Source organism: Macaca mulatta, chromosome 19, assembly GCF_049350105.2.
Source record: "Macaca mulatta isolate MMU2019108-1 chromosome 19, T2T-MMU8v2.0, whole genome shotgun sequence".
Classification (NCBI taxonomy): Eukaryota; Metazoa; Chordata; class Mammalia; order Primates; family Cercopithecidae; genus Macaca; species Macaca mulatta.
In genome coordinates this window covers 57,065,777-57,093,331 of record NC_133424.1, presented here as the reverse complement: position 1 = coordinate 57,093,331, position 27,555 = coordinate 57,065,777, and the positions used below count along the sequence as shown (strand labels likewise).

The 27,555-nt window shown below is 49.8% G+C and overlaps 2 protein-coding genes across 13 annotated transcripts in view; one reads left to right on the top strand and one right to left on the bottom strand.

Moving 5' to 3' along the window:
• LOC714190 (poliovirus receptor homolog) lies at window positions 1-27,235 on the bottom strand. Of its 12 annotated transcripts, none has more exons than XR_013409898.1 (9): window positions 26,924-27,235; window positions 23,857-24,204; window positions 21,571-21,867; window positions 17,689-17,806; window positions 13,659-13,807; window positions 12,708-12,830; window positions 10,280-10,311; window positions 9,236-9,882; window positions 1-497 (listed from the first exon to the last, which is right to left on the bottom strand). XR_013409898.1 is itself a non-coding variant. In XM_077980371.1 (8 exons), the coding sequence occupies exons 1-8, from the start codon at window positions 26,988-26,990 to the stop codon at window positions 9,811-9,813; spliced, it is 1,242 nt and encodes a 413-aa protein (XP_077836497.1). In that variant the 5' UTR covers window positions 26,991-27,235; the 3' UTR covers window positions 8,073-9,810. The 12 variants fall into 12 exon arrangements, 7 of the variants coding, with proteins under 7 accessions (XP_077836497.1, XP_077836498.1, XP_077836499.1 ...); XR_003725113.2 differs by lacking the exon at window positions 1-497 and adding an exon at window positions 8,073-8,793 and having other exon boundaries at window positions 12,672-12,830; XR_003725115.2 differs by lacking the exon at window positions 1-497 and adding an exon at window positions 8,073-8,793.
• LOC144337176 (uncharacterized) overlaps window positions 26,978-27,555 on the top strand; it is a 45,176-nt gene continuing 44,598 nt past the window's right edge. Inside the window, exon 1 of the mRNA XM_077980422.1 lies at window positions 26,978-27,371. Coding sequence (XP_077836548.1) covers window positions 26,978-27,371 — 394 coding nt within the window. The remainder of the gene's footprint in view (window positions 27,372-27,555) is intronic.

The window sequence follows — 27,555 nt, the reverse complement described above, 5'->3', positions numbered from 1 at the left end:
TTAAAGAAGGAAGGCTTTATTTGGCCAGGAGCTTCTGCAAGACTCACATCTCCAAAAACCAAGCTCCCTGAGTGAGCAATTCCTGTCCCTTTTAAGGGCTTACAACTCTAAGAGGGTCTGCATGAGAGGGTCGTGATTGATTAAGCAGTGGGTACATGACTGGGGGCTGCACATACTGGTAATCAGAATGGCACAGATCAGGACAGGGATTTTCACAGTGCTTTTCCATACAATGTCTGGAATCTATGGATAACATAACCAGTTAGGTCAGGGATCGATCTTTAACTACCAGGCCCAAGGTGTGGCACTGGGCTGTCTGCCTGTGGATTTCATTTCTGCCTTTTAGTTTTTACTTCTTCTTTCTTTGGAGGCAGAAATTGGGCATAAGACAATATGAGGGGTGGTCTCCTTACTTACCAACACCCGGGTTTCCAAGTAGATTCTTCTCCAGTTGAGCCTCAAATGAGACAGCAACTCTGGTAGACATTTGGCTGCAGCTGCAAACCAAGAAATAGCTAAGACAGGTCTCAATCAATTTAGAATTTTATTTTGCCACAGTTGAGGATTGTGATCCATGACACAGCCTCAGGAAGTCCTGAGAACATGTGTCCAAGCAGTTGGGTCACCACTTAGTTTTATACATGTTAGGGAGACAGAAATTATAGGCAAAGACATAAATTGATACATGTAAGGTATACATTGCTTTAGCTCAGAAAGGCAGGACATCTTGAAGCTGCAGAGTGGGCTGCCAGGTCATAGGTGGATTTAAAGATTTTCTAATTGGCAATTGGTTGAAAGAGTTAAGTTCTGCCTGGAGAGTTGAAATCAGCTTGAGTTAAGGTAAATGGGGGGCTGGGTTGTAAAGGTCAAGGCTCTTGTCACATAGATGAATCTTCCAGGTAGCAGGCTTCAGAGAGAATAGATGTGAATGTCTCTTATCAAAGGTGTTAAACTCTGGAGGGACCTATTAAAAGATTCTCAGCTGGGTGTGGTGGCTCACGCCTGTAATCCCAGCTCTTTGGGAGGCTGAGGCATGTGGATCATGAGGTCAGGAGATTGAGACCATCCTGGCTAACACGATGAAACCCCGTCTCTACTAAAAATACAAAAAATTAGCTGGGCGTGGCAGCATGCGCCTATAGTCCCAGCTACTACGGAGGCTGAGGCAGGAGAATGGCTTGAACCTGGGAGGCGGAGGTTGCAGTGAGCCTAGATTGTGCCACTACACTCTAGCCTAAAAAGAAGATTCTCTATAGAATGCGAATTTTCCCTAGAAGAGAGAGCTTTGCAGGGCCATTTTAAAATATATCAAATAAATATATTTTGGGGTAGAATACTTTGATTTCCTTTTAGGGCCTGTTACCTGTCGTGTGATGCTATACTAGAGTCAGGTTGGAGGTGGTATCTTATTGGTATCAAGGGTCTGTTCTGTCAGTCTCCGGATCTCTATCTTCATGTTAATGCTGGTCACTTTTGCGTGGATTCCAAAGGGAGGAGAGTATAATGGGGCATGCCTAACATCTCCCCGTTCCTGTCACAGTCTGACTAGTTTTTCAGGTTCCAACAGGCTCTCTTGGCTGAGAAGAGAATCTATTCAGTCAGATGGGGAGGTGGCAGGTGAGCTGGGGTGAGGGCGCTGAGAAGTTTATTTTTGGTTTGCACAACCTGGGGAGACCCTGGAACAGAGGCCCCAGTTAAGCCATGCCTCGTCTCCTGATCTATAGAAACTTTGAGATGATATGTCTGTTGTTTTAAGCAGTCAAATTTGTGGTAATACTGTTATGTAGCAATAGACTGTTCCATTTTGTCTTCTGAATATCGATATGAGGTAGGTGTGGTTGTGTCCATTTTACTGATGGGGAAACTGATGCTCAGAGATGTGAGGGGCTTGCTTGAAATGGGCAACTCCCAGATCCCACGCTGGCTGTCTCAGTGGCAGATGGGGACTGTCAGGCCTCTGAGCCCAAGCTAAGCCATCGCATCCCCTGTGACCTGCACGTATCCAGATGGCCTGAAGTAACTGAAGAATCACAAAAGAAGTGAAAATGGCTTGTTCCTGTCTTAACTGATGACATTCCACCACAAAAGAAGTGAAAATGGCCAGTCCTTGCCTTAACTGATGACATTACCTTGTGAAATTCCTTCTCCTGGCTCATCCTGTCTCAAAAAACTCCCCCACTGAGCACCTTGTGACCCCCTCTCCTGCCCGCCAGAGAACAACCCCCCTTTGACTGTAATTTTCCTTTACCTACCCAAATCTTATAAAACGGCCCCACCCCTATCTCCCTTCACTGACTCTCTTTTCGTACTCAGTCTGCCTGCACCCAGGTGAAATAAACAACCTTGTTGCTCACACAAAGCCTGTTTGGCGGTCTCTTCACATGGACGCGAGTGAAATTTTGGTGCCATGACTCGGATCAGGGGACCTCCCCTGGGAGATCAATCTCCTGTCCTCCTGTTCCTTGCTCTGTGAGAAAGATCCACCTATGGCCTCAGGTCCTCAGACCAACGAGCCCAAGGAACATCACATCAATTTTAAATCAGGTAAGTGGCCTCTTTTTACTCTCTTCTCCAACCTCTCTCACTATCCCTTAATCTCTTTCTCCTTTCTATCTTTGTGCCACACTTCAATCTCTCCCTTCTCTTAATTTCAGTTCCTTTCCTTTTCTCATAGAGACAGGAGACACGTTTTATCCATGGACCCAAAACTCTGGCGCCGGTCACGGACTTGGGAAGACAGTCTTCCCTTGGTGTTTAATCACGCGGGGACGCCTGCATGATTATTCACCCACATTTCAGAGGTGTCTGACTACTCAGGGATGCCTGCCTTGGTCCTTCATCCTTAGCGGCAAGTACCACTGTTCTAGGGGCCAAGAATCCTCCTGACCCCTTCTCTCAGTGTCTCTACTCCTTCTCTGCTTTTCTGGGAAGCAAGAACCCCCCAACCCCTTCTCTCCATGTCTCTACCCCTTCTTCCCTTTCCTAGGAGGCATGAACCCCCCCGACCCCTACTTTCCGTGCCTCTACCCCTTCTCCACTTTCCTGGGGGGCAAGAACCCCCTGACCCTTTCTCTCCATGGCTCTACTCTCTCTTTTCTCTGGGCTTGCCTCCTTCACTATGGGCAAGCTTCCTCCCTCCATTACCCCTTCTTCTCCCTTAGCCTGTGTTCTTAAAAACCTAAAACCTCTTCAACTCACACATGACCTAAAACCTAAATGCCTTATTTTCTTCTGCAATGCTGCTTGACCCCAATACAAATTTGACAGTGGTTCCAAATAGCCAGAAAATGGCACTTTCAATTTTTCCATCCTACAAGATCTAAATAATGCTTGTCATAAAATGGGCAAACGGTCTGAGATGCCTGATATCCAGGCATTCTTTTACACATCAGTCACTCCTTAGTCTCCGTTCCCAATGCAACTTGTCCCAAATCCTACTTCTTTCCCTCCCACCTGTCCTCTCAGTCCCAACCCCAAGCGTCACTGAGTCTTTCTAATCTTCCTTTTCTACAGACCCATCTGACCTCTCCCCTCCTAGCCAGGCTGAGCTAGTTCCCAATTCTTCCTCAGCCTCTGCTCCTCCACCCTATAATCCTTTTATCACCTCCCCTCCTCACACCCAGTCTGGCTTATAATTTCGTTTCGCCACCTGCCCAGCAATTTCCTCTTAAAAAGATGGCTGGAGCTAAAGGCAGAGTCAAGGTTAATGCTCCTTTTTCTTTATCCGACCTCTCCCAAATCAGTTAGTGTCTAGGTTCTTTTTCATCAAATATGGAAAAGCCAGCCCAGTTCATGGCCTGTTTAGCAGGAACCCTGAGACACTTTACAGCCCTAGACCCTGAAAGGTCAAAAGGCTGTCTTATTCTCAATATACATTTCATTTTATTACCTAGACTGCTCCCAACATTAAATAAAGCTCCAAAAATTAAATTCCGGCCCTCAAACCCCACAACAGGACTTAATTAACTTCCCTTTCAAGGTGTACAATAATAGAGTAGAGGCAGCCAAGTAGCAACATATTTCTGAGTTGCAAATCCTTGCCTCCACTGTGAGAGAAACCCCAGCTGCATCTCCAGCACACAAGAACTTCCAAACACCGAAATCGCAGTGGCCAGGTGTTCCTCCAGGCCCACCTCCCCCAGGAACTTGCTACAGTCCAACTTGAACTGCACCCCAAAAACTTGGATAGAGTCTGAAAACTCACCAACCAAACAAGTAATTACGCTGAACCACCTTGGGCACTCTCTAATTGGATGTCCTGGGTCCTCCCAATTCTTAGTCCTTTAATACCTGTTTTTCTCCTTCTCTTATTCCGTTTAGTTTTTCAGTTCATACAAAACCGTATCCAGGCCATCACCATAATTCTATATGACAAATGTTTCTTCTAACAACCCCACAATGTCACCCCTAACTACAAAATCTTCCTTCAACTTCGTGCAAAACCATATCCAGGCCATCACCAATAATTCTATATGACAAATGTTTCCTCTAACAACCCCACAATATCACCCCTTACCACAAAATCTTCCTTCAACTTAATCTCTCCCACTCTAGGTTCCCACGCTGCCCCAATCCCGCTCAAAGCAGCTCTGAGAAACATCGCCTATTATCTTTCCATGCCACCCCCCAAAAAATTTTTTTTGCTGCCCCAACACTTCAATACTGTTTTATGTTAGGGACACTCAGAGCAGTCTCAACTCCAAAGAAGAGTTGGACGGTTCCTGTCCTCCTGCAGTGTAACTGCATTCCTTCTTGTTCCAGGAGGTGGCGACTTTTCCTATCTTGGGAACTGAAACTGCCTTTGCAAAAGATGTATCAGTGAGAAAATTATAACACTAATCCAACCCCCATCTTGCCCTTCCCTTAATTATTCCTGGGCTATTGGGCCAAGTTAGCTTTGGAAGACATTTAGGCTACAGTTTAAATAGTAGGTCTTGCCCAAAAGCTAATAGGAGTGTCAGAGGCGTCTGAACCACAGCGACTCCATTTTGAATAAGGGCTAGGAAAATGAGGCTGGGACTTGCTGGGGTTCATTCTCAGAAAGTGAGGCATTCCTAGCCTCTAGATGTTTATGGTTAAGGGAATAAAACAGACCTAGACTTGAGAGTGTCCCGATATGTCAATATCTGGAGAACAAAGGCATCCCTAATTTAATTTTACTTTAAAGATAATAGTATCTTGCAAAATACAGTAATTAAGAAAATTAATCCTTTATCACAAACCCTTGTAGCAGAGCACATCTCCCTGTTTCTAGAGTACAAGCTATATCTTTGCTTGATAGCAGCATCATACCTAGGGTAGATGCATTCCTCCTCTTACTTTCAGGAACGCCCTACTCTTGCCTATGCAGTAACTGTCCTTTCACCATTGTACTTCCTTAATAAACTCGCTTTTGCTTTGCACCACGGACTTGCCCTGAATTCCTTCTTGTGTGAGATCCAAGAACCCTCTCTTGGGGTCTTGCTGGATGGGGACTCTTTTCCTGTAACAGGAGGCCATCCAGCTGAGGGGGAGAGAAGGCTGAGTCCTGTTAAGGTGCAGACATTATTTCAGAGGCTATAAGATATGCAACTTCCCCAGTTACTCCTGAAAACAACAACACTACTGATGACTGGCCTTTTGAGATATCTTTCTAGGAGATGATTTGAGTTCAAACTCCACCTCCCATGTGGTGTGGCCAGCCTCATGTCTACTAAACTGTTTCTTTACTACCATGGTCTTTCTTCATACAGTGGGCAGGAAGAACCCCTCAAGTAGTTACGGAACTGGGAAGCCTGATGCTTAATGAGGATGAGAATTAAGACTAATGAACAATAATGATGATAATGAAGACAATACTTCTAATTTATATAGAAAGTTCTCACACCTGCAGAGGGCATGGATGCTCAATGGAGTAGACTGCACAGTGCATTGGCCTCTTTGCTTCTCATTCAGCCTCCGTTTCATGCCACCCACAACTCCCATTGATCCACTGCCTCCGAGTAAGTTGTACTGTGCTTTTGCCTCGGCTAACAGCAGATTGGCCATTGCATTTATCATTCAGATCTCCAAGAGCCCACCTACCCCAGATACCCACTGGCTAGTCCTGACCACTCCAAGTCAGGTTGAACCCCCATCTCACCAGGAATCCGTGCAGCCTGTAGTTCCAGCCTGAAGAGTCTGAGTCACTGTCCTGGGTAGTGGGGCAGAATCTGGACACCTCATCCTGCTGCTGTTTCCCCACTCTGATCCCCACCTGGTCCTAGCTACCTCCCCGGGAGCTTGACCCTGGAGGAGACAGTGCTTTTGGTATGGACTGGAGGAGACACTGAGCAGACAAAGGCGCACTGTCTGCCGAGCCACTGCAGCAGAGGCAACCCTGCACACTACCTGGCGACCGCGATAGTGTATCTGTGCCTGGAGCTGCAGTGAGTGGTATGGCCGCCAGGTGGCGTTGCTGCCAAAAAGCAAAGCCACGAATTACCTGGTCAGGTGGGCAGTCGGGCAGGGCCTGTGGGTTCTGAAATGGAGGCTTCTTCCTCATTGCATTTTGTTCTCTCCACTATTTGGGTTTAGAAAACAAATCCTCCTGTACCATTATCATTTTGTAAACTGCACATACTCCATTATACAGATCCTGTGTGTGTACCAAATCTTTCATAACAAGACAGGGGAAAATGAAGCCGGTGACGTTGGCTGAGTGTCTAGGGAAACTTCTTCATCCTCGAGTTTTCTCCTCTCTGAATTTTAACTTCTTTTAACCTCTTCTGAGGTTTAAAGAAAATGCTCAGTGTTGTATTCAAGTCAAGTATAGATTAAAGGTCTAGAACTGAAAAAAAGAAAAAAATTCCAAATTCTGGTTACTATTGTGGACTAGCCAATTACCCCCATATTTAACAACATCCCTTCTAGTTCACTCACATTTTGTGGGTGGGGGATTTGGGAAGTGGTCTGCTGGACAGGACTTGCTTGGGGTCTCTATGTAGCTGCGGTCAGATGGTGGCCAGGGCTATACTACAGTCACCTGAAGCCTTGGCTGGGATGATGTCCGAAATGGCTCACTCTATGACTTGCTTCTGGTGTTGGTTGCTGCCTGGGAGCTCAGTGGGGGCGTGAGGTGCCTCCATGTGGCCTCTCCAGCATAGCTGTCCCAGGATGAATGCACTTCTTACTTGGCAGCTAAATGAAGTTTAAGTGTGGTAGGCAGAATAATATGCCTTCTCCTCCTGCTCCAAAGACGGTCCTCTCAGAATCCATTGAATCTGAGACTATATTACATTGCATGGCAAAAGGGACTTTACATATGTAGTTAGTTAAGAATCTTGAGATGAGGAGACCATCCTGGATTATCCAGGTTAGACCCAATGTAATCACACGGGTTCTTATAAGCGAGAAGCAGAAGGATCAGAGTCAGAGAAGGTGATGTAGTGAGGGAAGCAGAAGTCGGAGTGATGTGAGGAAGGATCTATGAGCTGAGGAACGCAGGTGGCCTCTAAAAGCTGGAAAAGGCAAAGACATAGATTGTACTCTAGAAACTGCAGAAAAGGCCTGGCACCGCCTGCCATGTTAGCTATTTTTGAGTATATGATTCAGTGGCATTCATTACATTCATAGTGTTGTGTAAAACTGGATATCCACGTGCAAAACAATGGAGCTGGACCATTATACTCTAAACACAAATTAGAACGGATCCCTCATGTCTTTTTATAACTTCCAGTTTTGGGAAGTTTCTGTACTATCTAATTTTAAAAAATTAGCTTGGCATGGTGAGGGGCACCTGTGGTCCCAGCTACTTGGGAGGCTGAGGTGGGAGAATTGCTTGATCCTCGGAGTTAAGAGGCTACAATGAGCTATGATCATGTCACTGCACTCCAGCCTGGGTGACAGTAGACACTGTCTCTTAAAAAATTTTTTTGGAGAGAGAGAAAAAAAAAGACAGGCTGTTCCTAAGGTGCCTGAGAACCCCAGCCCTCACAGCCTTCTTCATTTAGCATCTTGCTTCCATGTCTCTGGTTCCATCCCATGTGGTGATGCTACACACGAAACCCATCTCCTCCTTCCTTTCCACAAGAGACCCCATTGCACACAGCCACTGGAGGTAAATAAATTTTAATGAGATTTTGGGCGCTGGAGAAAGACAAGGAGCTTATGTGCCACCAAAGCAACCAATGTTCCTTTGTCTCCCCAACTCTGTGGGGTCCCACTGGCCTCATCACCCCTTGAACCCTTTGCCCCTGCCATCCTGCTGGTTTGTATCTCTTCCCCACACTTCTCTGTTCCCCTCTCTTCCATCTCTGTCCACAGCAAATCCTCCGTCCCGCTTATTTTCTCTTGCAGAGCAGCTCAGGCTTTGCATTCTCATTCAGCATCTTGGCCCAAGATCTTTTCTCCCTCGAGGTATTTTCCCAAACAGTTTTCTTTATAAGAAGAATTCTGGTGTCTGCCCTCAAGATCATAGACCTTTTTAAAGTAAACTTGTCAGTTGCATCTGAGCAGCTCGGCCTCCTGGGTCTTGGGTCGCATCCATCTTGGTCCTACAGGAGCGTGTCCTGAGCAACTGCAGTGCTGCCTCCCCCTGCATCCCCTCCCCCTGGAGCTGGAAATAGCATTTGCTTCTTTTGTGGGTTATTTCCTGCCAGTCCCAGCTTGCTGGCTGCAGATGCTGGCCGAAAGTGGCTGCAGCTGACTACCTTCTTCAAGTTCACGTCCAGTAGTTGTCTCTGCTCCTTGGACACGCCCCAGGCAGCTGCTTGCGGCCTGAGTTGCAGCCTCTGGTGACCAGGGTCAGTGGCTGTTTCTTGTAACCACAGAGATCTGACGGATACAGAGAATTGGAAGGTCAAGGCCAGAGGCCAAATTTTTACCAAAATTGTCTAGCGGTCCACACCCTTCTGTGTGGTCTGCTATGCAGTAGAGGCTTAACCTTGCCCAAACAAAGATGAGGCCCTTTATCCTCAGCTCCTGGGCATTCATCTCCAAGCCCTTGGAATATCCTGCTGGTAGCTGATCTGAGAGTCTTGGGCCACTCTGGGCCACATCATAAATGATGTGATTTATGGTGGGGGTCTTGGGCCACATGATATTGGCTTGATGTATGAGATTAGTCATGTGGGTGGTGAGCTGCTTAATTCAGCACTTTGGGAGGCCAAGGCAGAAGTATCACTTGAAGCCAAGAGTTCAAGACTAGCCTGGGCAACACAGGGAGACCTCATCTCTACAAAAAATAAAAAGATTAGCCAGACATGGTGGCACATACCTGTAGTCGTAGCTACTCAGGAGGCTGAGGTGGGAGGATGACTTGGAGTTGAGAAGTCAAGGCTGCAATGAGCTGTGATTTCACCAATGCACTCCAGTGGGCCAACAGAGCCAGACCCTGTCTCAAGACAAACAAAACTCTGGACACGAAGATCTCGAGTGAGCTGCTCTGGTTGGCAGTACTTGCACGTCATCACGTGTGTTGCTGTGAGAATCAGGTGCTGCCTCTATGGCTCCACTGGGAGAGGGCAGCTGGAAGCCGGCGCCTCATCTCTCCTGGAGTGTGGGCTGTGCACCTCCTCCCTGTGCTGATCTTAATCCCTATCTTTTTACTGTAACAAGCTGTAACTGTGAGCCTAACAGCTTTCCTGAGTCTAGTGAGTCCTTCTAGCAAATGAACAGAGGGTGGTCTTGGAGACCTCTGAACTTGCACCTGCCCCCCTCGTTTTGAGGTCTGGCACAGGGAGGGAGGCTGGTCTCTTTGGAGGGGGTCTTCATCCATTGGGGCGGGGTCCAACTCCGGAGGCCCATGTCCTTGCCAGCTCCAGTCTCTCTCCCTGCTCAGTCCCGACGGTGTCACCTTGCACCCTCTGTCTGTGGATCCTGGCAAAAGCTGGCCTCTCTGCTCACATCTGAATAGGAGATATACTAGAAGAGGGTTTTCACACTTTAGCCTCAGGGCTCTTTTGAACAAAATCAAATATCTTTCCACGGAAGCCCAATGTGCAAAGAACGGCAGGCCCATCCCCTCCCCTCTCCCTGGAAGCCAGCGCGGTGCTTCTCAAGGTGTGGCCAAGGGTGGAATTGAGGCCGGGTCGGGGGACGGTGGATATTAAAATGCAGATTCCCTGGCCCTATCACAGACCAGACTGTCTGGGGCTGCGTCTTAGCAAACTCTACAGCGGATTCTGCCCAGCAGGAAGGGTTGGGAAATGCTGCTTGGGGCACCAGGAGAAAAGACCCAGGCTCTTGCGGGCATCTGGAGACGTCTGGTCTGTAGTTCGTGCAGACCCCACACCCTCCTTAGCTCCAGCACTGCACTTACCCCATTAGCCGAGGCGCTGGCATGCTCCTTACCTGGGGAAATAGGAGGGGAAGTCGTCAGGAAGGCATAATGCTGGGAAGCATGGGAAGAAGACATGCCTGGGTGTCAGGGCCCTGAAAATGTCAAGTTCTGCCTCTGCTATTACATGCGGGCGCCATTTCCCTTAATGGTATACACGTGTGTGAGACAGGGATGGCGGGGGTGCTCTGTAAGGATCTGGTCATCCAGTTATTCACTTGGTTATTAAATATCCATAAATATCGAGCCTGGCTCTAGAACCAGATGGATGGGTTCAAATTCCATTTCTTAGGAGCTGTGTGAACTTGGACAAGTGACTTAACCTCTCTGTGTTTCAGTTTCCTGGACTATTCAACAGGGGTGTATTTAGCAAATAGTAGTTATTATTCAGCAAATGGTAAATGTCTATTTTGTGCCAGGTACATTTTAGGTGCTGGGGACACAGCTGTGAACAAAAGAGATAAAAATGCCTGTTCTTGGCCAGGCGTGGTGGCTCACGCCTGTAATTCCAGCACTCTGGGAGGCTGAGGTGGGCAGATTGCTGGAGTCTAGGAGTTTGAGACCAGCTTGGGCAACACAGAGAAACTCCATCTCTACTAAAAAAATTTAAAAATTAGCCAGGCGTGGGAGCGCATGCCTATAATCCCAGCTACTCGAGAGGCTGAGGTGGGAGAATCACCTGAGCCTGGGAGGTTGAGGCTGCAGTAAGCCAAGATCACACAACTGCACTACTCCAGTCCGGGCAACAGAGTGAGATCTTGTCTCAGAAAAAAAAAAAAAAAAAAGCCTGCTCTTGTGCAGTTTATGTTAATAATAACAATAATAGTAATAATAGCAATAACAATCATAGTGAATACATACCCAGCATGTGGCTTACAATGTGGCACCTGCTGTGTTAAGTGTTTTACTGTATTATTAGGTACCATCACCCGATTTTACAGATGAGGAAACTGAGTCATACAGATTAAGCTATTTGCCTATGGTGACATCACTAATCAAACAGTAGCTCGAGGGCCCACAGGCAGTCTGGCTCTGGAGTTGACACATTGAATCACGCAGCAAACACTTCCTCGAGTGCCTCTTTTATGCCCAGCCCAGTGGTAGGTGGTCCTGGGGACATAGTCATGACAGTGACAGCCTCAGGTCTGCTCTCTTGGGGCTCACAGTCCACTGGGGAAGACAAACAAGTCCCCCACAGTGATGACCCAGAATGGGCAAGGCTGGGGTGGGAGAGCCTAGTAGATGCTTGGCCCACGCTTGGGGGTCAGGGAGGGCTTCCTGGAACAGGCAGCATCTGTCCGGGATGTGAGGCAGCAGCTTTGTTTAGTGGTTGAGGGAAAAGCTTGGTAGTCAAAGATCTGGCTTCTTCTCTCCATCAACCACTTTCCAGCTATTTGACCATTAGCAGGTAACTTCATCTGTCAAGCAAATATTTCTTCCTCTGTAAAACGGGGCTCATGGGAGAACCACTTTGCTGGGTGCTTGTGAGCATTCAAGGAGATTGTATAGGCCAGGTGTGGTGGCTCACGCCTGTAATCCCAGCTCTTTGGGAGGCTGAGGCAGGTAGATCACATGAGGCCAGGAGGTCGAGACCACCCTGGCCAACATGGCAAAACCCCGTCTCTCCTAAAAATACAAAAATTAGCTCTGCACAGTGGTGCAGGCCTGTAATCCCAGCTACTCGGGAGGCTGAGGCACGAGAATCGCTTGCACCTGGGAGGTGGAGGCTTTAGCAAGCCGAGATCGCACCACTGCACTCCAGCCTGGGCGACAGAGTGAGAGCCTGTCTCAAAAATAAAGTAAATAATAAAAAAATAAAAAAAGTAGAAATTGAAATCGAGGGGGTTACACACACAAAGTGGCACGTAGACGGTGCTCAGCAAAGTATCGCTCCTTTGATAACAGAATTAGCTGGCACACTTCTCCAGAAGGAGCCATGGGAGGGTGCTCCAGGCAGGGGAACGGCCTGTGCAAATCTCTTGAGGTGTGACAGCATCAGACCCTTTTAGAGCTGAGGATCAGAGGTGCCAGTTCCTGCCAACTTCTCCTAGGAGTCACTCCTGAACAAGGCACATGGAGTAAGGCTGAGGGGTTAGGCATTATTTCACCCTCTATCCATCTGGCAGGGACTCCCACATCACCTGAATTAAATTTCAAAGTCCCTACCATGGCCTTAAGGCCCTATATGCTCTTCTCCCACTCTGTAAATAAGATTTGTAAATGTAATCAACGAACCAGTGAATGGCTCTGCACCCTCATCGGTCAAACCTCATGGCAGTGGGGTGATGATTCAGTGAGAAGCACATGGGAAGGACTCAGCACAGAGCCCAGCACATAGTAGGTGCTCAATTATGGCAGCTCTGGTGATGATCACTCGAGGGAGACAGATGATGATGCCAAAGGAACTCACAGGAATATCTGGACTGATAGAAATAAAGCCCGATCCCCACGAGGGTCAGAAGAATCACGATTCCCAGAATCAGGAAGATGATGATGTTACTGGACATGCCTGAGTGCTCACTGGGAGGTCGCTCTGAAAGAGAAGGAAACAGGCATTTAGGTAAGAAAACTCTTGGGGTTTATCCCTCATTCTTGAAATGGCATCTCAAATTTCCTTGGAGAGCCGCCACTCCACCTGCCTCAGTCTATTTAATTCAGGTGGACTGGATCCCAACCTCTGGTTCCTAGAATGGGACTTTGACACAGGCCTGGCCAATCAGAACATTCTATTCTCCCTGGCTGCTATGATTGGTTCATAGGTGGGCTGTGGCCTAAGCTGAGCTAATGAGAGCCAGCCCTGGGACTTTGGCTACAGTTATTGAAAGTGGTGTGTTTTTTCCTCCTGCTGTTGCTATTCTGGTAGGATGTGAGCCTGTTGCTGCTGAGGGCCATCTTGCTTCAAAGGCTGCCTGGGAATAAAGCCAGTATAACAAAAAGCAGAGACAAGGGAAGTATAAAATAAAAGTTCCTAGGTTACATGGTTGGAGCCCCTGGGTCTAACCATAAACTGAAGGTGAATTTTCAATAAAGTCCTGTGTTGTTTTTTTGTTTAGACTACTTTGTGTTTCTGTCAATTGCAATTGATAGAGGTCTGCCTAATACATTTGGAAAGGCCTGAGTCCCTGAGAGAGAGGGATTCCACATCTATCCCAACCTGTGTGTGTGGAGGGAGTGTATTCAGGCAGCTGAACAACGGTACCAGTGGTATAGGTATGGAGTTAACAGGGGAGTACAACTGGCCCCACTGGTCCTTTTGTGAGAAGGCTTAGGAGAAGGATGGGAGCCAGAGAGCACTGGAGAGGGAACCCTGCCTCGACCTCTTCCTTTGGTCCCTGTTCTCCCGACTCAGGGAGTTCCTCACCTTTGACCTGGACGGTCAGTTCTGCCTGGCGAGCTCCTAGGGCATTGGTGACGTTGCAGATGAAAGTTGTGTTGATTGGTTTGTCCACAGGACGGATCAGGAGCTGGGCGCCCTGGGCCACAGCGAAGGGTGGCAGGGGACCCATGGTCCTGGGAGTGACAGAAAGGTGAGGAGGTGGCCTCGGCTGCAGGTCCGGAGTGACAGTGATTGAGCACTCACTGCGTGCCAGGAACCCTCACACCCTCTATGGCATAAGCGGAGAGCAACTCTGGAGGCCCCCCAACTCTTCCCTTCCTCTCACGCCCACACCCAACCCATTAGCCAATCCTGTTGGCCCCACCTTAAGATCTACCCAGAATCCCACCGCTCCTCAGGGCTTCCAGGGCCACCTCCCTGCTCTGGCGCGGTGCATCCGGGCCCCCAGCAGCCGCCTCCACACTGGGCTCTGTTTCTGCCCTGGCCCCCTCATCTTTTCCCCACATGGCCACCAGAGGTCGCCTGTGAACCCTAAGTCAGTTCCCATCCCTCAGCTCAGTACCCTCTGGCGGCTTAGCCTGGCTCAGAGTTAAACCGAAGTCTTCTCCTGTCACAGGCCCCACATGATCTGGTCCCTGCTACCTCTGCCCATGTTTTCCATTACTTTCCGCTTTGCTCCCGCCTCTGCATCCACAGTGGCCTCCTTGTTGGTCCTCAAACTCTCCAGTTAGGTGTCCAGTGTGTTTGCTTATGCAGGATGGATAGAAACGGGTTTGCCCATGCCGTTCCCTCTGCCCGAATGCTTTCCCCCCAGGTACCCGCAGAGCTCACCCTCATCTCCTTCAGGCCTCTGCTGGGATGTCACCTTAGTAACACCTCACTTGGCCACCCTATTTCAACTGCGATGATCACCCTTCCCATCCCCTTCTCTCTTTTCTTATTTTCTTTTTTTTTGAGACAGGGTCTCACTCTGTCACCCAGGTTGGAGTGCAGTGGCGCCATCTTGGCTCACTGCAACCTCCATCTTCTGGGTGCACAGAATCTCCCCACCTCAGCCTCCTGAGTAGCTGGGACTACAGGTGCGTGCCACCACACCCGGCCAATTTTTGTATGTTTTTTGGTAGAGACAGGGTTTTGCCATGTTGGCCAGGCTGGTCTCAAACTCCTAGCCTCGAACTCCTAGCCTCAAGTGATCCTCCCATCTCTGCCTCCCAAACTGCTGGGATCACAGGCATGAGCCATGGCACCCAGTCCCATTCCCTTCTCTGCTTTATCTTTTCCACGGTATTTATCACCATTGCGCACACACTACACACCTCATGACTTTATCTTGCTTCTTGTTTCTTTCACCATTAGAATGCAAGCTCCATAGGGGGAAGAAATTTGGTCTGTTTTATTGACCCGCGTACGTCGGTTAGTTGCACCTGGCTTACTTACTACAGTAAGTAGTCAAGGAACACTGGTTTAATGAACAGAGGTGGAGGAGATGGAAGCATCGGGCTTTGCGCACTCTGCAGAGCTGGGATGCAAACGCAGCCATCCGGCTCAAGAGCCTGAATTGTGGCACTCTGAGGCAGGACAGTAAAGGCACCATCACACCAATCGAAACCTTTGACCAGCAATTCCTTCCACTGACAACTGCTGACAAGTGACCACTGGGGATGGTTACCACCATGGTGTTTGCAGAGTAGAAAATGGAAAATGGGCCGGGCGCGGTGGCTCAAGCCTGTAATCCCAGCACTTTGGGAGGCCGAGACGGGTGGATCACGAGGTCAGGAGATCGAGACCATCCTGGCTAACACGGTGAAACCCCGTCTCTACTAAGAAATACAAAAAACTAGCCGGGTGAGGTGGCGGGCGCCTGTAGTCCCAGCTACTTGGGAGGCTGAGGCCGGAGAATGGCGTGAACCCGGGAGGCGGAGCTTGCAGTGAGCTGAGATCCGGCCACTGCACTCCAGCCTGGGCTACAGAGTGAGACTCCGTCTCAAAAAAAAAAAAAAAAAAAAAAAAAGAAAATGGAAAATGACATCTGTGTCCTCTACTGGGGACTGGTTAAATAACTGATGTCATCCACATATGTTGGAATCCCTTCCCTGCGCTTTGGGAGGCCCAGGCGAGAGGACTGCTTGAGTACAGGAGTTCAAGACCAGCCTGGGCAACATAGTGAGATCCTGTCTCTATTCTTAAAATTGTGTTTTTGTTTTTTTTTTTAAAAAGTGATGGAATCCCAGCAACATTGAAAAAGGGGCCAGGTTAGCCAGGCATGGTGGTGTGTGCCTGTAGTCCCAGCTATCTGGGAGGCTGAAGCTAGAGGATCACTTGAGCCCAGGAGTTCAAGGCTGCAGTGAGCTGTGATTGTGCCACTGCATTCCAGCCTGAGCAACAGAGTGAGGCCCTGTGTCAAAAAAAAAAAAAAAAAGCAGGGGAGCTGGGGGTGCTCTGAAGTGCATAATATGATTGATGGATGAATAGAGGGACTGAAGGAATCACAGAAACATGATAAAGCAAGCACAGTAAAATGTTAGTGGGGGAATCCACGTGGTGGAATCTTAGGTGCTCACTGGAAAATTCCTGACTTTTCGGTATGTTTGACAGTCTTCCTAATACAACGTGGGGGAAAATGGAGTGTGGATCTCTGTGCTTTGACATGGAAAGGTATTCACAAGATACAGGAAAAGTTTCAAAATTATATGTATAGCATAATTCCAGTCTTTGTTTAGAAACAGAGAGAAAGAAGACAGAAGGATGTATAATAAGGGGTCACTGGTTATTTCTGGAGGTGGCTGGGTACACTTGACTATAGGTGCTTCTTTCTTCTTTTTGCTCATAACTAAATTGTTTGATATTTCTACAGTGGATACAAGTTAGTTTTGTAATAAGGAAAAAGATGTAAGGCTGGGCGAGGTGGCTCACACCTGCAATCCCAGCACTTTGGGAGGCTGAGGTGGGTTGATTGCTTGAGCCCAGGAGTTGGAGACCAGCCTGGGCAATGTGGCGAAACCCTGTCTCTGCAAAAAAATACAACAAAATTAGCTGAGTGTGGTAGTGTGTGCCTGTAGTCCCAGCTACTCAGGAGGCTGAGGCAGAAGGATCATCTGAGCCCAGGGAGGTCCAGGCTGCAGTGAGCTATGATCACACCACTGCACTCCAGCCTCGGCGACAGAGTCCCTTCTTAAAAAAACAAAAGGTGGTTCAGTAAAATTATGTAAATTATGTAAAATTATGCATTATAAAATTTTGTATTATCCCTTTGCCTTTCTCTTACCCTGCTCTTGACCCCAGCTTCAGTATGAATCTGGGGAAATCTTATTGCTGTGAGCCTCAACTTTCTCATCTAGACAATGGGGATAGTACTTGCTCCATCCAGAGATAACCAAGTAGGTTACACAAGGTGATGGTGAGGTGGTTACAGTCTAGCGTGGGGGTGTCCAATCTTTTGGCTTCCCTGGGCCACACTGGAAGAAGAAGAACTCTCTTGGGCCATACATAAAATACACTAACACTAATGATAGCTGATGAGCTAAAAAAAAATTGCAAAAAAAAAATCTCATAATGATTTAAGAAAGTTTACAAATTATGCGGCCTGCAGGTTAGACAAGCTTGGCCAAGAGGCGGAGGACCAGCTTTGGAGCCAGGGCTGATTCAAGGGCCGCTTCTGCCCTCTCGTGGCTGGTCTTTAACCTGGGCATGACAACAGCTGCTGACTCTGCACAGCATGGGGTCACGTGGGATTCGGGGGAAGTACCGGGCACAGAGCAGGCACACCCCAAGAGCAGGTGCATCCACCAGCCAGGATTAAACCACCTGCTAAACGCCTCAACTGCAAAACAGAGATGCCCCCCACTGGGCATCTCTTCCCTCCTCTTTTTTTCTTTTCTGAATCCCCCTGCTCTCTTAGACCAGGATTCCAGGCCCCTAGCCTCTCCTCCCTCAGACCCAGGGGTCCAGGTCCAGCCCCTCCTCCCTCAGTCCCGAGTCCAGGCCCCCAGCGTCTCCTCCCTCAGACCCACAAATCCACACCCCCAGGCCCTCCTCCCTGAGACCCAGGACTCACGTGCTCCAGTTGTAGCCTGTGGGCTCTGGGTTGCTGCGAGCGTCGCAGGTCAGGGTGGCCTCATTCTGGCTGAGGTACCAGTTGTTATCATAGCCAGAGAAGGATACCTCTGGGGGGTCTGCAGGAAATGGACACAGAGGTTCAGAGACAGGGAGACTTTGGGGAGCCGAGGGCTACGTGGGATTCACATCACTGCAGGAAAAGGCCTGGGGATATTTGGAAAACAGCGGGAGCTGCAGAGGCCTAGGAGTCGTCTAGGGAGATGGGGTGCCGCAGAGAGCAGAAGCCTGGGAGTCTGTGGTCAGTGGGCACATGGAGAGGGCTTCTGAGGACCTGCTTTTCTCCACTAGCTTTCCTGGGTGGCCCGGACCAGGCATGTCTTGGGTGTCCTGCGGGAAAAGGCCTCCTCCTTTTGTCACTCATAGGCAATGACCACTCATAACACACGGCAGTGTATTCAAGGCTCCGACAAGTCCTGCGGGAAAGAGTCCTGGATAACCCTGCTCTAGGCTGCTGCTCAGCCATCCCCGATGTGATTGACAGTGAGGGCCTTTCGATGTCCTCAGGGGACAGGCCCCAATGGGACAGGGTTTTTTGGGGGGTGAGGGGTAGGAGTCAGTGTAGATCTCCTCCTCGCTCAGACCCAGTGACAGTGTTGAGGGACTCCAGGATAGACAGTACCTGAGGGAATCTGTGTACCACTTGCCTGGCGGGGGAGTAGGCAGTATAGACAATGATGGGAGGAACAGTATGAATGATGCCTAGAAGAGCTTGTGTAGATATTACTGATGGGCTCAGTGTAGACAGGGTGTTGGAATATTACAGTAGATGCTATATTGTCAGGCCAGTGTTGAAATGTTGTGGTGGGGGTGAGATCACCCCCACATATAGAGTGTGCCCCCGGGAGCTGGTGAAATTAAGACAGGCCCTGTGTGTGTGTGTGTAGACAGTATTTGGATGAGCCAGTGTAGACGATGTGGGACCTTAGTCTAGCTGTCCAATGTGGCACTTACTGGCCACATGTGACTACTGAGCACCCGAAATATAGCCAGGCCAAAATACACACCAAATTTCAAAGGCTTTACTAGGGCAAAACAAATGGGAAAGATCTCAAGAATAATTTAAAAAAATTACAAGTTGAAATAATATTTTGGGTATATTGGGGTACGTAAAGGCAATTATGAAAATTAACTTTGGCCAGGCACAGTGGCTCATGCCTGTAATTCCAGTACCTTGGAGGGTTGAAGCAGGAGGATCACTTGAGCCCAGGAGTTCGAGACCAGCCTGGGCAACATAGGGATATCCTGTCCCTACAAAAAAATTTAAAAAGGCCAGGTGTGGTGGCTCACATCTGTAATCCCAGCACTTTGGGAGGCCAAGGTATGGGGATCATGAGGTCAGGAGTTTGAGACCAGCCTGGCCAACATGGTGAAACCCCGTCTCTACTACAAATACAAAAATTAGCCAGGCACTGTAGCCAGGGCCTGTAATCCCAGCTACTCGGGAGGCTGAGGCAGGAGAATCACTTGAATCTGAGAGGCGGAGGCTGCAGTGAGCTGATATCGCGCCACTGCACTCTAGCCTGGGTGACAGAGCAAGACTCCATCAAACACACACACACACACAAAATTAGCTGGGCATGGTGTCACACGCCTGTAGTCCCAGCTACTCAGGAGACTGAGGCTGAAGTGGGAGGATCACTTAAGCCCAGGAGGTTGAGGCTGCAGTGAGCTGTGCCACCGCACTCCAGTCTGGGTGACACAGTAAGACCCCGCCTCAAATAAATAAATAGATAAATAAAGAAACAAATAAATTTCATCTCTTTTTTTTTCTTTTTTTGTTTTTGAGATGGAGTCTTGCTCTGTTGCCCAGGCTGGAGTGCAATGGCACGATCTCGCTCACTGCAACCTCTGCCTCCCAGGTTCAAGTGATTCTCCTGCCTCAGCCTGGCCAGTAGCTGGGATCACAGACACCTGTCACCATGCCTGGCTAATTTCTGCATTTTTTAGTAAAGACGGAGTTTTACCACATTGGTCAGGCTGGTCTTGAATGCCTGACCTCAGGTGAGCCACCTGCCTCAGCCTCCCAAAGTGCTGGCGTGAGCCACCGTGCCTGGCCTCTTTCTTTTAATTTTTTTAATGGGGTGGCTGCTGGAGAATTTAAAATCCTATATGCAGCTTGCGTGCTATTGCTGTTAGACAGCACTGGTTAGAGAGTCCCTGGGGCTGTCGGTGGAGATAAACGTGTGGGTGTCAATGTCGATGACGCCGTGAGGGAGCTGCTGGAGGTAACGCCGTGCAGGAGAACCAGGACAGATGCTGTCAGGGGCCGTGCAGACAGAACACAAGGAGGCCAGTGTGGTGATGTGGGGTGAGACTCCATAGCCTGTAAGTGAGCCAGTGTAGACAACATTGGGCAGAGGAGCATGGAGACTACACTGGGGGACTCTGCAGACACTGCTGAGGGGAGCCAGCACAAACAACGTGGGAAGATCAATGCAGCCAGCACCCAGCAGAGATGGTCGATCGTGGCTCAGGGGAACTGGTCGATACAATGTGGGAGGTGAATGCAGACAGTTCTCCAGGGAGTCAGTGTAGACAGTGTCGAGGGGCACTTTAGAGAGTGCCTAGGAGAACCAGTGTAGAAAAAGTGGGGTGTTTATGTAGACAGTGGTCACAGGAGCCAGTGTAGACACCATGTGAGACAGTGAAAACACCCCACAGCTGATGGCCGAAATAGCTGGTGTAGACAATGGGGATAGTGCTGTCTGCGGCCCAGAAGAGCCAATGTAGACAATGGTAAGGCAGTGTAGAAAATGGACAAGAGGCTAGATGCAGTGGCTCACGCCTGTAATCTCAGCACTTCGGGAGACTGGGGTGGGAGGATCACTTGAGCCTAGGAGTTTGACACCAGCCTGGGCAACATAGCAAAACTCTCTCTACAAAAAATTGTAAAATTAGCTGGGCATGGTGGCTGTACCTGTAGTCCCAGTTACTTGGGAGGCTGAGGGAGGAGGATCGCTTGAGCCTGGAAGGTTGAGGCTATAGGAGCCATGATCATGCCCCTACACTCCAGCCTGGTTGACAGAGCGAGAACCTGTCCAAAGGGAAAAAAAAAAAAAAAAAGGCCACGCACGATGGCTCATGCCTATAATTCCAGCACACTTTGGGAGGCCGAGGCAGGCAGATCACCTGAGGTCAGGAGTTTGAGAACAGCCTGGCCAACATGGTGAAACCCTGTCTACTAAAAATACAAAAATTAGCCAGGTGTGGTGGCATGCACCTGTAATCCCAGCTATTTGGGAGGCTGAGGTAGGAGAACCACCTGAACTTGGGAGGCAGAGGTTACAGTGAGCCGAGACTGTGCCACTGTACTTCAGCCTGGGTGACAGAGTGAGAACTTATTTCAAAAAAAAAAAAGAAAGAAAAAAAGAAAGAAATGGACAAGGGAGTGGGTGTAGACAAGAAGGGCGGCAGTGCTGATTGTGGCCAGGAGAACCAGTGTAGCAATGTGGGGAAGGTCATTGTGGATAGTTGCCTGGGGAAGCAGGTGTAGGCAGTTTGGGGGCAGTGTAGACTGTGCTCAAGGGAGTCAACAGAGTGTGGGGTATCCGTGCAGAGAGTGGCTAGAGGAGCCAGGGCAGACAATCTGGGTACCAGCATTGACTATGGCCCGAGTAAATTGGTGTAGGCAATAGGGACAGTGTTGTTTACGGCCCAGGGGAGCTGGTGCAGACAATGGGGGTGGGTCGTGTAGACAAGAGTCAGGGGAGCCAGTGCAGATGAAGGAAGCAATGCCTACAGTGCCTTGGGGAGTCAGTGTAGACAGTGGTGGGGGCAGCCTGGCAGTGGATCTTGCCGTCACTGACTCGGGCACACTCACAGTAGACGGTGAGGTTCACAGTCAGCAGCTGAGGCTTCTCAAAGCCCTCGTGCTCCACCTTGCAGGTCACACTCTTGCCGTCCACCTGGCTTGAGGGCACCAAAATCCAGAGGCTGGTGACAGTGACTGTGCCAGACAGGAACCCTGGCGCCTGGCTGGTATTGGGCATCCCGCCCAGGTCTGAGTGCCAGGTGATATGGGCCGGCGGGCGACCCCCTGTGGAGACGCAGCGGGCCACGGGCACTGGCTTTCCAGTGAGCTGGACCTTCTGAACCTCAGCTGTGTTCTGTGGCTTGGCTGGGAAGAGGAACAAAAGCAACAGGTCATTCAATGAACCCCTCTGTGGTAGAAGGAGGCATTCATTAAGGGTACAGGATGGCATGGTGGCTGGGCGGGGTGGCTCATGCCTATAATCCCAGAACTTTGGGAGGCTGAGGTTGGTGGATCACTTGAGGTCAGGAGTTCGAGACCAGCCTGGCCAACACGGGGAAACTGTCTCTACTAAAAATGAGCCAGGGTGTGGTGGCACACACCAGTAATCCCAGTTACTTGGGAGGCTGAGGCCGGAGAATTGCTTGAACTTGAGAGGTGGAGGTTGCAGTGAGCCGAGATTGTGTCACTGCTCTCCAGCCTGGGCAACAGAGTGAGATTCTGTCTCAAAAAAAGAAAAAGAAAAAAAAAAAGGATGGCATGGTTTAAACCCCTGCTGTGTCCCTGAGCAGCTGGGTGGTCTTGGGCAAGTCTGTGCCTCAGTTTCCTTGTCTGTTGACAGGGGTAGTGATGGCACCATAGGCAATAAGAATATGCAGGTGAAGCTGTCAGAATGGCACATAGTAAGTGCTCCATAAATACTGTTTGCTGGAAAGTGCTGGGGCCCAGCAGTGACCAAAATAGCCCTGGTTCTGCCCTCATGGGTACAGTCCAAGGGGGCAGACAGACTCTTTCCTAGGCAGTGATGACTCGGAGAGGGCAGGGCTGGGAAGGGGAAACCCAAAGGGGATTATGCTAGTCTGGGGCTCAGTGGAGGAGAGGAAGCCTGAGCCCTGAAGTTGAGAAGGGAAGTGACTTGCCCACGGTGACACAGCTGTAAGCAGCAGAGCTAGGCTTTCACATAAGGTCTGTCTGACTCCAAAACCACCTTGACCATCTCTTAATCATCATCCTGGTGATTCCCAAACCTGGAACTTGCTTCCCCATCATTACCTGTATTATTTACCGAAGATTTCTCCTTAACTTGACTCGCTGTTTCTGTTTTACCCTCATCCTAAACCATGACACCTGGAATCCCAGGCTTGCTGGAGTGACAACAGCTGCCTGTGGTCGGGTGTTGTGTGCCAGGCACAATTCCAAGCCCTTGACATTTCATGAGTTTCTCATGCACAGGCCTGGAATAGTTCTTGGCACATAAGCTTAAACAAAACAAAACAAAACAAAATAAAACAAAACAAAAACAAGTTGGGCGTGGTGGCACATTCCTGTAATTCCAGCTACAGGGAGCGCAGGAACATCCCTTGCGCGCAGGAGTTCCAGGCTGCAGTGAGGACCTGCTGTGACCACACCACTGCACTCCAGCCTGGGCGACAGAGCTAAACTCTGGCTCAAAAAAAAACAGGGTCAGTTTTCTTGAATCCTCATGGTGATCCCCATCCCACAGATGAGGAAACTGAGGCACAGAGATTTCTTGCTCAAGTTCCAAGAGGAGGGCCTCATGGAGCTCATGAAAATGAAAGCAGATCCCCTCCTCTTTTGGGTATCAGGATCCTTGCTTTCCTGTCTGTCTGTTTCAACTTTCTCCTTTTTCACCAAATAAAGTAACAGTAACTGACAGCTCTAAGGGGCTCACATGGGCCAGCGGTGAAGCTCTAAGGCTGCACCGGGACACTCAGGACAGCTTTCCAAGGGTGATACTATTGTCACCAACCCTTTTACAGATGAGGAAAGGCGGGGCCAAGAAGAGGCCACCCAGGCCTCCTCCCTTCCGGGTTCCCTCCAAACTCCTTTTCCAATATACCCCTCCCTCTGCCTCAGGGTGTTCTGACCCCAAGATTGGGGGTCTTTACGCCAGGAGATCTCTGCTGCCTTCCTGCCCTGCAGCCCCTCCCCCCATGCGCTCCCCTGACCCCACCCCCATCTCCTTTTGTCCCCAGGGAATCTGCTGTGGAGGGAATCTCCCTCCCTCCCTGGCCTCCCCGGCCTCCCCACTCTGGCCTCCCCACTCTGCCGACTTCCCTGATCCTCCCACCAAGTCTCCGCCTTTCATTCAGCCTCCCCAAAACCCCTGCTCACCAAGCACTCGGAGCCAGATATCCACGCTCCTTTTGCCCTGCGGGAAGATGAAGAACACACAGGTGTAGCTGCCTTCATCCTCGACGCGCAACCCGAACATCCTCAGCGAGGCATCCCGCAGCTCCGTGCCCAGTCTGGTGGCCACGAATTCCAGCCGTTTGGGCTCCGAATACTTGGGGCCCTGCGTTGGGTGGAAGATGGCCATGCTGCCGGATTCACCATGCCGCGACCAAGTCAGCTGTGACACGTGAGTCTCCTCCATGCCGGGCACCTGTAGGTAGCAGGGCAGCGTCACGGAGTCGCCCAAGAAGCCGGGCACCTGGGTGGGCGCCTGCACGACGATGTCCCCTGCGGAGAACCGAAGAGAAGGTGTCAGACCCGGGGCATTCCTGGGCTAGATAGGGAGGGGCTCCGGGAGCCCGGGCACCTGGGCGTGCAATTGCACGCTGGGGCCCTGGAGCCCTGGTGGACGGTGGGGTGTGGGGGGAGGGGGGACTGGGGCACTAGTTGGGGTCATGGCAGGCGAGGAGGGTAAGGGCATCTGGGATGGTCTGCAACTTGGCCTTGCTCCTTCACTTTGGCTATTTATTACCATATTTTTTCTGTTATTACCGTATTTCCCTCAATCTCAACATCATTGATTTTAAAAATTATGGTAAATATGTGGTTAAAAACTAAATTTACCATTTAAGCCATTTAAAGCATACAGTTCAGTGGCACTACACACATTTCACAATGTTGTGCAACTGTCACCACTATATAGCTCCAGACTTTTTCTTTTGTTTTTTTTGAGATGGAGTCTCGCTGTGTCGCCTAGGTGGAGTGCAGTGGCACGATCTCTGCTCATTGCAAGCTCTGCCTCCGGAGTTCAAGCAGTTCTCCTGCCTCAGCTTTCCGTGTAGCTGGGATGACAGGCTCCCACCACCACACCCGGCTAATTTTTTATATATTTTTAGCAGAGATGAGGTTTCACCATGTTGGCCAGGCTGGTCTTGAACTCCTGACCTCAAGTGTTCCTCCTGCTTCGGCCTCCCAAAGTGCTGGGATTACAGGTGTGAGCCACCGCACCTGGCCCTGAACTTTTTCATCACACCGGTGTCGTAGCTTTCACATACCATGACTGTCGTTATTTACAGCACAATTGCCATTAGGGGTTAGAATACCCTCAATGTAGAAAATAGGGAGAAATCCTCGATGTTCAAATCCATGAAAAGCTGTATTATTACTCCGGGTAGGTCCTGGCTGGAAGAATGTGGGGGATCGTGGCACAAGAGGAAGGCAATTATAGTGAGGCTTCAGGCCGGTTACTTAACCTGTCTGATTCTTTTTCCTAGTTTGTACAATGAGACTTAGAACAGTGCACACTCACAGGGCGCTGACACAGATCAGGGGCTATTCTGGGTGCTTCACATATATCTTGGCATTTAATCCTCAAATAGCCCCCTGAGGCCAGCACTACTGTTAACATCACTTTACAGACAGGGAAACCGACACAGAGTATAGCATCCTCCAAGTCATACAGAGGTTTAGTGGCAGAGGTGGGATTTGAACTGGGGTGGTCAGAGACTGACCTCTAACCCCCCAGGTCCTATATAAAAATCTTTCTGCTAAGGGCCCTAGCACATAGTAGGTCCTCGACATGTGTCAGCGCTTATTGACACTAATAAACATAGTCCTATGTATTCTTTTCTATTTTCAAATTTTTATTTAGTTAATTATTTTTATAGAGATGGGGTCTTGCTATGTTGCCCAGGCTGGTTTTGAATTCCTAAGCTCAAGTGATCCTCCCACGTCAGCCTCCCAAAGTGTTGGGATTACAGGCATGAGCCACTGTGTTTCGCTGCAATCAGCCTGGGCAGCATAGCGAAACCCTATCTCTACCAAAAATACAAAAAAATTAGCCAGGTGTGGTGGTGAGCACCTATAATCCCAGCTACTCCAGAAGCCACAGTGAGGATAGCTTGAGCCTGGGAAGTCCAGGTTGCAGTGAGCCGGGATGGTGCCACTGCACTCCAGCCTGGGCAACAGAGCAAGACCTTGTCTCTCTCTCTCATACACACACATACACACACCCACACTATATATATACGTATATATACACACACATAAAATATATAAATAAATAATAAAATAAATATTTATTTCCTCATTAAATGTATAACAAAATATATATTATTTATTATATAAATGTTATAAATATATAATATATTTAATATATATTTAAGAAATATATTGTATATTATTATATATTATTGTTATATAATACATAATATATAATATATATTATTATAATATATAACAATAATATATAATATATATATTCATCAGGAGTTTGAGACCAGCCTGGCCAACATGGTGAAATCCTGTCTGCTAAAAATACAAAAATATTAGCCAGGCATGGTGGCACATGTCTGTAATCCGAGTTACTCGGGAGACTGAAGCAGGAGAATCGCTTGAACCCGGGAGGAGGAGGCTGCAGTGAGCCAAGATCAGGACACTGCACTCCAGCCTGGATGATGGAGTGAGACTGTCTCAAAAAAAAGAATGAAAGAATGAATGAATGGCCAGTCCCCTGGAGTCAGACATTGGGGGTCAGAGGGGTAATGGTGTCAAGTGTCACCCACTGTCCGCCTCCCCAACTTCAACCATCCTCTCTGTCCAGACCCAGCCCGCCAGCAGGCTGCTGGGTTATGGCCTGGGTGTGCTGAGCAGGAACCTGGGTAAGGTAATCCCGCATGAGTCACCATCTGCTGATTTTCTGAGATTCTCTTGCCTTTTTGGGAAATGTCCGCACCCAACTCCATCCGCTTTCCGAGGGGCCCAGAGGAGGGTCTTGTGCCCACCCTGTGTTGCTGCCAATTTCGAGGAAGTTCTAAACCCAACTCCGACCGCTCTCCGGATGGCTACGAGGAGGGTCCTGCCCTCGCCCCGTGTTCCTTCAAACCCCGGGGCAGAGATGGGGGGTGGGTGGCGCCGTCATCTTCGGGGACCCAGGGGCCGAGTACCCGGCCTGGATGCGGAGCTGGGAGCGAGAGAGGGGCCGCCGGACTGCGCGGGGGTCACTCACCGGTTCCTGGGGGTGGCCAGGACAGCGCCAGTAGCGCCAGCAGCAGCGGCGGCCATGCGGCGGCCATATGAGTTGCCCCGGGCAGCTGGGCCTCCGGCGGGCGTCTCCTTCTCGCTTCCCGGCGCCGCTCGCTCTGCCGCGGCCGCTGCGAGTCCAGCTCCCGGAGCTCAGGTCCTGGAATCTCCGGGGGGCCGCTCCGTCAGTGCCTGGGGTGGGAAGAAGAATACCCACTTCTTCAAGTTCCAGACAAGTGACGGGAGGGGAGGGGAGTTGACGGCGAGTCCCCTCAGGCGCGGGGGCGTCACCCAGGCTGCGCCCTCACCACGCCCCGGCGCGCGTGCGCCTGCGCAGGTCTCTCCGGGCGCTCAGTCCCGCTACAGACGCGCGCTCGCTCCCTCAGCGCGCTCTAGAAGAGGTGGCTTCCCGTGTGAGGACGCCCACATCCCAGGTGAGGAAACGGAGGCACGCGGAGAGATTCAGCAGCTTACTAACGACTCGCGGTTGCCAAGTGGCAGAGCTGAGGTTTCAACTTGTGATGCGACAGATCCTGAGCCCGCCAGGCTGTCCTTCCACCCAGCCTAAACCCATGGGCTTTGGGGTCAGACAAGACCTGGGCTCATGTTGAGCAAGTG

Excerpts from the sequence above, each read along its gene's own strand:
- LOC714190 (XM_077980370.1), bottom strand. The coding sequence starts at position 26,990 with ATGGCCGCCGCATGGCCGCCGCTGCTGCTGGCGCTACTGGCGCTGTCC. Across the intron at positions 21,868-23,856 it reads TATCTGGCTCCGAGTGCTTG|CCAAGCCACAGAACACAGCT; the intron begins GTGAGCAGGGGT and ends TCCTCTTCCCAG. Across the intron at positions 10,312-12,671 it reads TCATCATCTGTCTCCCTCGA|GTAAGGAGCATGCCAGCGCC; the intron begins GTGATCATCACC and ends CTATTTCCCCAG.